At 46.9% G+C, this 13,241-nt stretch overlaps 1 protein-coding gene across 5 annotated transcripts in view; it reads left to right on the top strand.

Moving 5' to 3' along the window:
- The window catches only part of LOC1270986 (roundabout homolog 2), a 117,914-nt gene extending 105,192 nt beyond the window's left edge, over positions 1-12,722 (top strand). The window contains exons 7-17 of one of the 5 annotated variants that reach the window (XM_061662651.1): positions 2,643-2,915; positions 4,147-4,424; positions 4,578-4,791; positions 7,710-7,792; positions 7,996-8,238; positions 8,336-8,506; positions 8,603-9,643; positions 9,744-9,927; positions 10,092-10,311; positions 10,515-10,991; positions 11,436-12,722. In XM_061662651.1, the coding sequence (XP_061518635.1) occupies positions 2,643-2,915; positions 4,147-4,424; positions 4,578-4,791; positions 7,710-7,792; positions 7,996-8,238; positions 8,336-8,506; positions 8,603-9,643; positions 9,744-9,927; positions 10,092-10,311; positions 10,515-10,991; positions 11,436-12,093 (3,842 nt within the window). In that variant the 3' untranslated portion in view covers positions 12,094-12,722. Of the gene's footprint in view, positions 1-2,642; positions 2,916-4,110; positions 4,425-4,577; positions 4,792-7,709; positions 7,793-7,995; positions 8,239-8,335; positions 8,507-8,602; positions 9,644-9,743; positions 9,928-10,091; positions 10,312-10,514; positions 10,992-11,435 lie in introns of those variants that run through there. The other 4 variants (XM_061662650.1, XM_061662649.1, XM_061662652.1 and 1 more) reach the window with 4 other exon arrangements.
- The last annotated feature ends 519 nt before the right edge of the window (positions 12,723-13,241 follow it).

Below are 13,241 nucleotides of genomic sequence, written 5' to 3'. Positions count from 1 at the left end.
TTTCCTTTCCTTTTCCACTAAAATTATACCGCTATTTATCATAGAAAATTAATAAATTCAGCCTCGAACGAACGGAGCAACACGGTGGCGAATTATGTGCAATTACATTAAGACTGTGTTTCAGTGATTTATATCGCAAATCAATAACTCAATGTGTCTTCTTGGAGATATTATTTATTCTACAGTCCAGTGTGGAGGACATCCGCCGCCAGCCTGTTTTAAACTTGCTGTGCAAACGACCGAGCCTTTCGCTGAAAGATAAATTCCCGTTTCAGTGTCCTGAGGGTAGCCATCCTTTCGTATGAGCATACTTTGGTTTGGCCAGCACCGGGCGGGAACAGGCGTGCTCGATATATGTTATGTGCCGGTGACGGTTGTCCCCAGGAGCTTTTGGGCTTTCTGCACGAACGCTTAAACGCTTTTTATATGCCCTTCCGTCCATTACCGAGCCGCGCCGGGGTGACTGTGTGGTTTTGTACCGGCAAGGAAAAAAAAGGGTTCCCAATGAGGGACGAAACAACACTGAGCGGGAAGCGACTGAAGAGACTGTTGCGTTTTTCGTTAACGTCACCGCCTCCGGGAGCAAGAGACCCACAGATAACGAAACCAAAAGCAACCGGTACGATAATAAAAAAGGATTCCCCCCCCCCCCCCCCCCCCATTTTTCGTAAAGTTTTACCTTTGATTGATTGATATCGGTAAATCTGCGCAGAAGGCGTAATTTGATCGTTGTTTCTGCGCGCTCGCGGGACCGAACGCCCTTTTTAAAAGCATACACGGACGTGTCTCTACCGATTGACCATCGCACCGCCATCATCGGCGCGGTTCATCAAAACTTACCCCGTGCTTCTTCTGCCTTGACGATCGATCTTTGGTTGGCTGCCGTTAAAATTAGGGTTTCTGACACACACACGGTACACGATCGGTGCTTCCCTAAGGGCTCTCGGACGGGCTGCGTTCCCCGAATGCATCCGTCAAACAAGCAAACGGGGTTGAAATTGTAGTTTAAATACCGTTGCGAAAGACGACGACGCGTTTTTTTTGTACTTTTTTAAAGCATAAGTATGAATCAAAATGTATATTTTACAACGAAATTTTTCAGGTTTGTTGCTTCAAAAAATCACCTCCCCATCTTCATCATCGTGCACGAGGGGCGTTACAATGTTTTACGCCTCTTTAATGATTGATTAGTGTTTTGGGCTCTTCTTTTTTTGTTTTGTAAATTATTATCTCGTCTCGCTCTCTGTTGCAGTTGCACTTGCGGGTAAATTAAAAGCAACGTTAGTGTTGTTGTTTTTTATGCTCAGATTTCAGGCGAATTCTCCGTTACACATCCTATGAGCAAAGGGTTATATTTATGGTTAATTGTTAATCAAGGCATTGCAATTAACGTGTGTGTGTCTAAACTGTTTTAAATGTGTTCGTGTTTTCTTTTTGTAGTTCTTTAGTCGGTTTTAATCTGTTCATTAGTTAATTTTCCTTAATAGTATGTGAGGCGTCGTTTGCGTGTACCTTTTAACATCTTACTTAATTTATTACACGCATACATCTTTTGTGTTATGTGTTTCTTCTCTTCGAGCCTAAAATATGCACAAACTATTGGAAAATTGACAGTACATTGATAGGCATTTAGAGTGAACTTTCACGGTTGTTTTTTGGTAAAAATCCGGATTCGATCCCGATCTGACGCTGAAATTTTTGGAACCGACTGTAAAGGTAATTCTGACCAGCATTATCGGAATCAGTAGTCGGAATCAGAGTTATCCGGAGTCACTGTATTTCAGAGTCGGAAAGTTCTCGAAATCGCGAGTCGTCCAGAATCGTCTAGAATCGTTCAGAATCGTCCAGAATCGTCCAGAATCGTTCAGAATAATCTTTCAAAGTCGTCCAAAGTCGTCCAGAATCGTCCAGAGTCGTCCAGAGTCGTCCAGAGTCGTCCAGAGTCGTCCAGAGTCGTCCAGAGTCGTCCAGAGTCGTCCAGAGTCGTCCAGAGTCGTCCAGAGTCGTCCAGAGTCGTCCAGAGTCGTCCAGAGTCGTCCAGAGTCGTCCAGAGTCGTCCAGAGTCGTCCAGAGTCGTCCAGAGTCGTCCAGAGTCGTCCATAGTCGTCCAGAGTCGTTCAGAGTCGTCCAGACGCTGCCGACTCCGGCCGATTACGATTCTAGACAACTCCGACTTCGGACGACTACTCCGACTCCGAAACCAATTTCGGATGACTCCGACTCCAATTTCGGATGAATCTGGCTCCGATTTCGGATGAATCTGACTCCGATCCCGATTGACTCCGACTCAGATTCCGGATAACTCCGACTCTGACACCAGATGACTCTGTACAGAATACGTGTCCGATTTTATCAGAACCGAAATCGTACTTAAAACAACCATAGTCAGCTCGGAGTCGTGTGTGCGATCAAGAGAGCAGATCACTAGCTTTGATGAAATCATATTTTGAACCTACGACTTAATAAGTATTAGAAACTAAAGAATACATTGTGAATAAGAATAGAGACTTAATTTAATGTTTCAGGGTATGAGCCTAAAATACAAACATTTTTATTTTAACACAATTTTGATAATTAACATTAGTTATCGGTCTATTTTCCTGTTCTTTATTTTCGTGTTCTTCTCTCTCTCGTCATTGCAGTGAAACCCTACTTCAAGCTGGAACCAATGGACACAACTGCCCTGGTAGGGCAGCGCGTCCAGTTCCGCTGTGCCGTCGATGGCGATCCAACGCCGCAGATCTTGTGGAGCAAGGAGAACGGTCACATTCCGGTGGGCAGGGCCGAAATTCAGGAGGAAGAGGACCGCAGCCTGGTCATCCGCAGTGTCGTGCCGACCGATCAGGGCATGTACATCTGCGAGGCGCACAATTCGATCGGCCAGATCAGCGCGAAAGCACAGCTCATCGTCAACTGTAAGTATAGTGTTGTTTTCCCCTGTCCAACAAACAAAGCTATTGATTTTCTGGATGTTCTGGGGAGAGTTAACAAAAATGTGTTAATTTTAAACAGCAAACAGTTGGAATAGTCTACACTTTTGTTTGGTGTGGAGCTCGTCTCTTTGTTCGCTTAGAAACGTTCGCCACAAACGCTATCATATTTCACTAGTACTTAAACACCTGCCATACAGTTGTTGCATTATCATTAATCATTTGTGGCCCCTGCTGCTGCCTGTCGGTGGTGGTGGTGGTGTCGTTTTCAACCATCGAGCTTTTTCAAGTTTCGCTTTCTCGCCCCATACACTCTCGACAGTGTTAGTTCATTTCCGGGCCCCGTATGAAGGAAGTACATTTTATCCAGCCCCGGTTTTACCAACCCGTAATGGCATCAACGAAAAGTCCGATAAGAATTAACGTCAAAGATTTACGACCCGGTACATCCTTTACATTGCTCCTCTAGCTGTAAAGGGGTGAAAACACACACACATCCCATTTGTTGGATGTTAAACGTTTCATAGAACTTTCACGGCTAAGTTTTTGCTTGGCTTTTGGTACAGTTGCATGCAGTTGTAATATATACGTTTTAAAGTATCTACCGGTATTATATGTGGTGTATCATTGGTTCTAAAAACAGTCTTACCGAGGTGCGGGATTTGCTATCGCGCGTTCGTCCGCTACAGGAAACTCATGGTTTTATCAAACCGCTTCCTCAACTGTGTCTGTGTGCGGTGGTAGAAAGGCTTCGGTAAATTTATGGTACGAACGGATTCCACGGATTGTTGGAACTGTTGTTTATAGTTTGTGCGTTTTTAACCCTTGCGATGCGGTGGGATTATGTGAGTGCCGTACTTCAGGTGATGCTTTCTTCTTCAATCAGAGCTCCACGATGCCATAAAACAGTAATTTAAAGTAACTTTTTAACAAAAATCGCTTCATAAGATGTCCTAGGCTAAAGCGCAGACATCTCTCCAGTGAAAGGTTCGGAATCGCAAGAATTAAAAGACTCATTTTTGGAATTGAAACAATGGTTGCCTTTCTGAAATGCTTTCAAAGTCACTAGAGAAGATGATACATCTCGCTTGTTTCGTTTAGTTAACTCTCAATCCCCCAAAAACCGAACCGCCTTTGATCTCCACGACATCTTTCCGTCATCATCTGCGATTGATACCAGCGCTCGATGCCCGTTTGATGTCCGATTTCGTTACAGCTCCACCGACATTCCTGATCAAGCCTCAGGACCAGAAGACGGCCCTGAACGGGGTGGCCTCGTTCAAGTGCACCGCGTCCGGCAATCCGCAACCGTCCGTCTTCTGGACGAAGGAAGGCTCCCAGACGCTGATGTTTCCCAACAATACGTACGACAACATGCAGGTATCGGTGCAGGGAACGCTACAGATCCGTGGCGTCCAGAAGGATGACGATGGGTACTACATCTGTTCAGCGCTGAGTGTGGCCGGTTCGACTGTTAGCAGAGCTTACTTACAGGTACGATTGATAGCACCCCGGACACATATGAATCGCTATCGCTATCCCCGTCTCGATAAGCATTGACAGATATTCCAACAACTCAATTCCACGTGTTCTAACGCTTTTCTTCTGTACTGTGTTTTTGTCGTTTGTTTCCCTCCCACCGCACAGGTTCTAACGTCAGAGGACAGCAGTCCGCCGCCGATACTGCAGATCGTACCAGCGAATCAAACGCTGCCCCGCGGCACCGTTGCCACGCTGCCGTGCCGTGCCAGCGGTAATCCGACGCCCATGATTCGCTGGATGAAAAATGCGACCGATATCAACCTTTCCGGCGGTAACGGGCGCATTTCAATCATCCAGGGTGGCACGCTAAGAATTGATGGTAAGCATAAGGCTCGCTTTCGCCTGGGGCGGGGGAACAGACCAGCGCACGAACGTCAGTCGCTTTCGCCGTGGGGGTGAGCGTTCGCTATTTGTTTGTGGTGCTGCTACTACGACCAGCAGGAGTCGTCGTCGCTCCATGCCAAACACTCCGGAACGATGGCGACGAACCTAGAAATATAGTAATTGAAATACAACAAAATGACTCGGAGGGCGCGCTTAAAGCTATACGGTTGGGTTTCCTTTATGTTGTGTGAGGTCTTAGCTCCGCCGTACAGCGTTTGCATGTGCCGATACTTCTACACTACTTCCTCTCCGGGGCTGATACGGAGCTTTGATAAAGCACTGCCAAAGACGCGACGTTCGTGTCGTCCCACCGCCACATTGAACACGCCGCGCCGCGCACAGCAAGCATAACGATTTTGCACAAAAAGTAATCAAACGACGGTCGCATTTTTCTAGCCTTATTTCGTGACGGGTCTCGTCGGCCCTCCCTAATCTTTGTTTACAATGCTAAGCTGGAACGTAAAAATGTAATTTCCCAAGTGCGTGCGAACGATGGATTACAGTCTCCGCGTGCGGTTTTTGTAGCATGTTTGGGCCGTAAAACACAAAGAAAAGGACTACAGCAAGGAGCAGTAAATCGCGCTGCGGAAAGTTGTCCACATGCAACATTGTTTAATTGTGCACGTTTGGTAATGTTTGGGATAATTGGTATTATTTCAGCACGAGTCGACGAAAGCTGCTGCCATTGACGTTAAAAGAAAGGGGGCGCGCACATACAATTGTCGCGAACAATGTTGCTAATGTTGGACGATTTGTTGTGCTTTCATTCGGTTGATTATGCCACTTTTTTGTGTTGGTTGTTGATTTGCGGAGAAATAATGGCCTATTTTGTGAGGCTTTCGTTTATTTAAGCGCTCACTTTTGCATCTAATGTCTTATTTACTTTTGAGCAAATGCATTGAATGTATCTCTTTTGGGAGATATTTAAAAAATATGGCTCCTATTGCATAGAGTATATTTACACAATATATTTTAGTACAGTAACTATCAGTCAATTTCATTACAAAACACCAGCTCCACCTCCAACAAATCAGATGAAACCATTTTCAAAACAGATCCTTTTGTTCCTATCTCCTATCACTCCGCTGTGTCAGGTTGCAGCGAAAAGTCCGAACGTCTTGATAACAGGGGATTTAATTGTCAGGCTTCTCCCGCCACATGAAAAGTGGGAAAATAAAGCGTACATTTCACGGGCCCAGACCAAAGAAAGAAAGCTACCAATGGGATGGGGATAGGAAGAAAATGGCTTTATCATCCTCCACAACAATAATACCGCACGCCCAGGGAAGAAGTGATGGAAACGCGATAGCAAGAGCAAAGCAGGAAGTGAGTTGACTTGGTGAAAAATATAATTACAGCTAACAATGCGGATTACTTCTAATGCGAGTTGAAAAATGGTGAAATGATAAGAGAGGCCAACCCATAGACTGCGAGCAATTTAATGCTGCTGGTTGGCTGACACAAAAAAAACCGCAAGAAAAATGTTGCAACGGTAAAGACACGAACGAAATACGTCAAATGGAAACGATCGTTGGTGTGTGTGTGTGTTTGAGTCTGTGCGTTTGTACGTCTTTATCATTGGGGATTTCATTTTAATACCTGTCTTTACCCGCACTTCAAGTTACTACGGCTGGTGGAAAAACGAACTTAGACTTGGTTGAAAGGAGAAGAAAGACCACAGCACATTCTCCTTGGAGTTGCGTCAACAGACGAAGTGATTTTTTGTTTTTGCCCTATCGAAGTTTCTCTTCTCGAAGAAAAGCCGTGGACGAAGGATAACTTACGCCATAGAACAGTACATTTTTGCCCTATTACACCCTCCCGGAAGCATCTTACGACAGTGGAAAAACTAAAAGTTAATTCATTGCTCCTCTCCTTAGCTCGACAGGAGAAAATAAGGGTAATTAATTTGATTTTTTCCCGTATCTTCATTTACGGAAAGTGGTGCAATGTAATAAAGAAATCGGATTCCCTCTTCTTTAGCTCTTGAAAGCTTTCGTCGGTCTTAGGTATTCAAGAGAATTCATCAAATCTATTGGAATTATGTTGGGAATTTGATTTTAGCTAAAACCTTTTCTCTCTTGAAAGATCAAATTCCCAAGATCTGCTTAAAGACCTCAATATAGTACCAAATTGAAGAAAACGAGTCATTTTTTCTGAGAAATCATATCCCCTGCTATGTCGTCTCGGTCTTGTGATTCTGTTACACATAATCTCGATTGTTTGCAACGATTACTATGCGCTCTGGCGCTTCAAACTCTGCCGGTATTCATAAATAAGGCAAACGATTGTCGGACGAGCTGTGCCGGGGATTGCCGGGGTTGTCGGTAAAGTTCCGCTCTCGATGCGCCCGTACCAAACCCCCAATGCAATCGCCGATTTCCCAGCGGGAGAGACGAGAGTACATGATGCAGCAGTTTGTGTTTGTGCTGATGATGTCCCAGTGCCAATTCTTTCTCGCTGCAGCAGGCAGACCAGGGACAAGTCCCTGCCGTTTGCTCCGCTTGCATATATAAACAAGCGGAAGAACGTAGAAAGTATCCCACCATGCAGCGATCATATCCCCGCAATGCACCAGTGCATCAAAGAGGGAGGGCACTTGGCATACACACATACACCGCATTCCTATCGCGCTTGATCGGGTGATATATCTGACATTTTCCCAAGCATCATCAGCAATAGCGAAGCATGGCGGGCAAGAGCGAACGTGTGTGCGCGCGGGACGGCTTTCTTTCATTCTCGAACCGACTTCGCTCGATCTGGCGCGGAGGACTCTCTGTACCGTTTGTTTGGATGTTGAATTGTTGTACACCACCAGTCTTTCTTAACTACGCTTTTTAATCCACATTGCAGATTTGCGAAATGAGGACAGCGGCTGGTACCGGTGTGTGGCGTTTTCTGAGAAAGGTGAAACCTCATGGAGTGCACACTTAACGGTAAGTTCATTCTTGTGGTGCAGTGTTGCCTCTTTCGTAATCCTAAGAGCGTAGGTGAACTACACTACTCCCCCTCTGACAGGCGCAACCAGTGCATGATGCAAATTTTGCAAAATTGAATATTTTGAGATCCCGAACACCTGATAAGCGTGTAGTGAAACTAACAAACATACACATACACACATCCCGATTCTCTCCTGCAGGTTGAAAGCAGCCTTTCGTCAATGCAGCACCGGTCACACAATGCGGAACTGCTGCCATCGGCACCGGGCATGCCGAAGGCGGTTAATATCACCAACAGCAACATTACGCTGACCTGGACCCGGGGTCAGGACGAGCTGCAGATGAACTCCGTAACGGATGGGTACACGATCGAGTACTACAGCCCGGAGGAGAAGGCGGGCTGGATCAAAGCGATGAGTCGCATCCCGGGCTATACCGCAACGGTAAGCGCTGCGGGAACTTTAGTGTGATGGGAATGGGAAAAATGGAGAAAAAAATGTCAATATTTGTGTTCTTGGCTTGAATATTTTCCGTTTCCAGATAACAAACCTTTCACCTTCCACTTCGTACATGTTCATCATCCGCGCTGAGAACGGGTACGGCTATTCGGCCCCTTCGCCAACGTCCGCCATCATCCGCACGCTTTCCGCCAACGATGGCGTGACGATGCCGGAAGAAATAGAAACAGCTCGATTGCTTCTAAGTGGGCAGGTTAGTGTCTTCTGTTCCTTACTCGTGTCTCTTTACAACTCCATAAAACTGTTACCACCGGTTACATAAAACCCATTTAATTACACTACATACTAGATCCTGGAATTGGTTGACGCGGTCGCAATCAACTCCACCACCATCCGGCTAGAATGGCAGCTCCACATCAGCAACACGAATGACTACGTCGAGGGTTTGTACGTGCGGTACCGGAACCTGTCCGCCGGGGCCGACGCCCAAAGCTACAGCATGCTCACCATACCGATGAATCCCTCCGAGACGTACGTCATAACGGGGCTGGAAAAGTTCACCCGGTACGAGTTTTTCCTCACGCCCTACTTCAAAACGGTCGAGGGACAGCCGACCAGCTCGAAGGTGGTACAAACGCTGGAAGATTTCCCCACGGGCGCCCCGATGAACGTGCAAACCGGCATGGTAAACTTAACGACGGGTCTGGTCAATTGGTTGCCACCGGTCGACTCGCACCTGAACGGTGTCCTGCTCGGGTACAAGGTGCAGCTGCGTGCGGCCAACTCGTCGAAAGTTCTAGCTCAGATCACGCTCAACGCTACGACGACATCGATCGTCTTTCACAGTCTTACGACGGGCCAGACGTACACGGTACGGGTAGTTGCGTTCAACCGGGTTGGGGCTGGACCTTACTCGAAGCCAGCGTACCTCGTGATGGACCCAGCGCATGTGATAGCTCCGCCGAGGGCGCACAATTCGCTGAGCGATTTTGAGGACACCCGGAAGCTAAATATGTGGCACGAACCCTGGTTCACGGTGCCGGTGGTGGTGCTGCTGATGATGCTGCTCGTGAGCGGCGTCCTCACGGTCGTGCTGATTGTGCGCAACCGGGCAAAGGTAAACAAGGAGATGATGAGCGCCACCACGACGGTGTCGGGCAGTGCTGGCGGCGGGATGACGGACCCAAGCCGGCGGCCGATGGTCGTCTCACGGCGCGACTGTCTGTGGATAGATCGTGGCTGGCGATCGACGGACACGGATAAGGATTCGGGACTGAGCGAGGCGAAGCTGTTGGAAAGTTCGCAGAACACGGCGAACTATGCGGACGTTAGTACGGATTACGCCGAGGTGGATCCGAGAAGCATCACTTCGTTCTACAACAGTCGTAAGGTAAGGTTTTTAAGGGGTCTATTGGACATCCAACAGACTCGCTTGTGTCCTATTCTAAGCATACATTTTTCCAATTATTTCTCCTTTTTGGGTTATACAGTCTCCAGACAATCCATCACCCTACGCGACCACTGTACTTGTGAACGGGAACTGCAACGACAACGGCAAGATGAGCTACCAGGGCCTGGACGGGTACATATCAAGAGCGTCCACCAATCGTTCCGATCCGGCAACGTATCTTGCTGGACATCCGAAAGCTTTCACGCCCGTGCCATACAATCAAGGTAAGATTTCCTCCAAAAATCTCAATTTCTTCGTTTAATCGTGTTGCTCTCCAAATGAACTATAAAATACTAATATTTCTTTACAAAAACAAATGATACTAAAATGTTTTGCCGTACTAATCGAAATCAAAACCTCCCCCTACTGCTCCGCTACCATTCTCCAGCTCCTCCTGCAAACTGGATTGATTTCCTTCCTCCTCCACCGGAGCATCCGCCACCGATACCACAAGCTTTAGACCACCATATACATCTAAATCATGTGTATCCCTCGGAACTGATCGGCGGTAGTGGTGGTGGTAATGGAGGCAGTGGCTGTCCACCCACCGCGATCGGTTCCCAGGGATCGTCCGCTCGTTGTGGATCGGCCCAATCCGGTAGTTATAAGTAAGTAGCGCGCCAACTGTTGTGTATATGCTTTCTCTCCCTCTATGGTGAACGGTTTGGTCATACAAAGATACTAATACTGCTTTTTTCCTCCCTTCGCTCGCTTTCCGCGTTTGCGTGTTGTGTGTTGTTTTGCCTGGACGTACTAACACCATCGATTAATCGCACGCACACTCTATTTCATGAATGGAAACAAACCCAAGTAGTGGCAGTGCTCAACATTCATATCAATATGTAGATCCATCCCTGCTAGGACGCGGATCGTCTAGAAGCAGCTCGAACGAGTGCACCATGCGCAATGTACCACCGCTTCCGCTGCCGAACCAGCAGTCTGCAGTTGGCCAGCAACAGCAGCCGCCACACTTTCTCCCGTACATGAACGGTGGTACGCCCGGATCCGCCGAACAGCAGTCACCTTACTTCAACGACGATGTGTACAACAGTCCGGTGAAGAACGGAGACGTCAACTATCATCCGTATCGGATGCCCAACTCGTCGTCGGCATCTTCCATATCATGCTGCCAGTCGAACCATTCCCGGAGCAGCCATTCGGGCGGCTCGAAAAATCACGAATTTCTAGACCAGCAGCAGCAACAGCACCACGCTCACCTGCAACATCAGCAGCAGCAGCAGCAGCTCCACAGCAATATGATGATGCAACAACATCACCATATGAACAAGTAAGTGTAAAGAAGATGTGTGACATGTATTAAATGATGTAGTTAAATATCAATGAAGAAAATTAAATTTTCGGTCGTTAGTTTTTCGAATAGTTTGTTTGCATTCCATAAGATGGCGCTGATGATAGTTTCTCATTCAGTATCATTTTCAACCATGTATAAATTACGTAACGCTCATTGGGGGTACAAGCAGAAGCCAGTCTGCGTTACATTTTGTTTCATTGCTTAGAATGAGCCTAAATTTCCAAATTTTTGGCGCTACGTAATTTATGGATGACCCCCATGAATTACTTAAATTTTCATATTATATTGCGTTTTTTGTCTGAAAATTATAAACAAAAACAAAAATCTACAAAAATGAAAACACAAATATGTTTCTAAGTCAACGACCTCATGAATAACATGAAACAACCTTCTCCAACAACTTGTCTTCTTGCTTTCCAGACTTAATGGTATGGGCAGCTACGATGGCCTAACCCCATCGAAGGTGGTATCGTTCAACGAGCAGTATCAAATGCTGGATGACAGCGGTCACCATCACAACGGCGACAGCAGCGGCGTACCCGGCAGAACGGAGCACGAAAACTGCACCTACTTCACCAACTACTCGGACGCGTCCGGTGCGAGCAGTAGCAGCGGCAGTGGCGGCTTCCGCATGCATCCGAAGTTTGTGAAAACCGTGCACGTAAATATTGAAAACGCCATCAACGGTAACTATCACCAGCAGCAGCAGCAGCACCACCACCTCCACCAGCAGCAAATGCACCGAGATCAAACGCAGCAGCAACCGATGCTCATCACTAATGGCCATCATCACAATCACCAGCAGCAACAGCATCCTCCGTACGTGTACAATCAGCAGCAGCAGCAGGAACCGATCAGCGAACACGAAGAGACTGAAACAGACAAAATGCTGACCGGTAGCTACAGCGAAAACGAAGACCACACGGTAAGCAACGGTTGTTCCGGGCCCGACTCGGACACCCATGACGAGCTGTCGAAGACGACAAAGCTTACCAACGGCGGAAGCCACGAAGAAGATGACGGCGTGTCGCTCGGTCCGGTCTATGAGGAACCGACGGCGGTGCATCAAGCCGCATAAATATAGCGTCTGAGGGGTGAGTGAGAAGCGTTATCCCGTCACAGCACGTAAGTAGACGCAAGCGCTTTTATCTGCCGATTTGTTCTACACGCACACACAATCGTGCGTACAATCTTCCGGAATTCGCAGTTGGGGGGGTTGGTTTTTAATTTTGAATTACGCAGAATTGATTTCTTCGAAATAGGAGCTCGAAATGATACTTAGATGAGCTGGCTGGGGCTGTCCTCTAGTAAAGTGACAGTGCAAAATATACGAGTTTAGGTGAAGGAGGTGAAGTTAAGTGAAAGGTGCATTAGACAATGCTATAAAATGGTCACACAAGTCAAGAGGTACACAACACGACCCATAGGGTTTGTTTTTTCGCACGCCGGTGAACCATTTGAGATACCAAAAGATACGAAGGGAGGGGTTGTCCCTAGGAAGGTAATAATTTATTTAAGTGAAACGTTCGGTACTCTGAGATGAGAATTTCCCTTGCTGTACAGTTGATGTTTCGTTAGCGATGCCATTTAGAGAATAATTTCCATGCGTTAGGAGAGTTAGGAACTTTTTTTTTCTCCGCTGAATTATTATTATTATTTTATTTTTTACTAAAGACCTCTGAAACAAGAAAATTTTGCACTTTTAAACCATTCCTTTCTTTTGCCCTCATTGACACAAGCTGCAATTTATCTTACTTAGCATTGAATTGTGCTGACTGGAAGAAAATGATCGGTGAGCCTGTAGTACAACGGGAGTGTGGCTATGATTAATTTCATCTTTTCCCTGTGACGTTTCACCAAGCAAACATCACATGTGATCTCTCTCCTTCTGTGTCTGTGTTGTCGGTGGTCTGGAAAGCGTTGTGCAGAGAGAGCTCACACAAACTTAATATGACAACACACTTCCGTTGCGTGTTAACCCCGTCCGGCAGTGGGTAAATGTGTTTCGGTGTGTGCCGTTCATCCGTTCCCAGAGTTCGATGACAAGTGAACGCGGGTCGGTCGCCGGCGTTTCGTCGACTAGTAGCGCTTCTCGTACACGGTTCATAATTTATATTTAGCTGCAGAGCTCTGCAGTGTGCGGTGTCTTCTCGCAGTTGGTTGCATCGCTCTTACCCACAGACCACACTGCCGACCATCTTACGGTCGTACGGCCGTGTGAAATGT

The sequence above is a fragment of the Anopheles gambiae genome, chromosome 3, assembly GCF_943734735.2.
Source record: "Anopheles gambiae chromosome 3, idAnoGambNW_F1_1, whole genome shotgun sequence".
Classification (NCBI taxonomy): Eukaryota; Metazoa; Arthropoda; class Insecta; order Diptera; family Culicidae; genus Anopheles; species Anopheles gambiae.
Note: the sequence above shows the minus strand (reverse complement) of the source record. Positions and strands in the feature narration are given on the sequence as shown.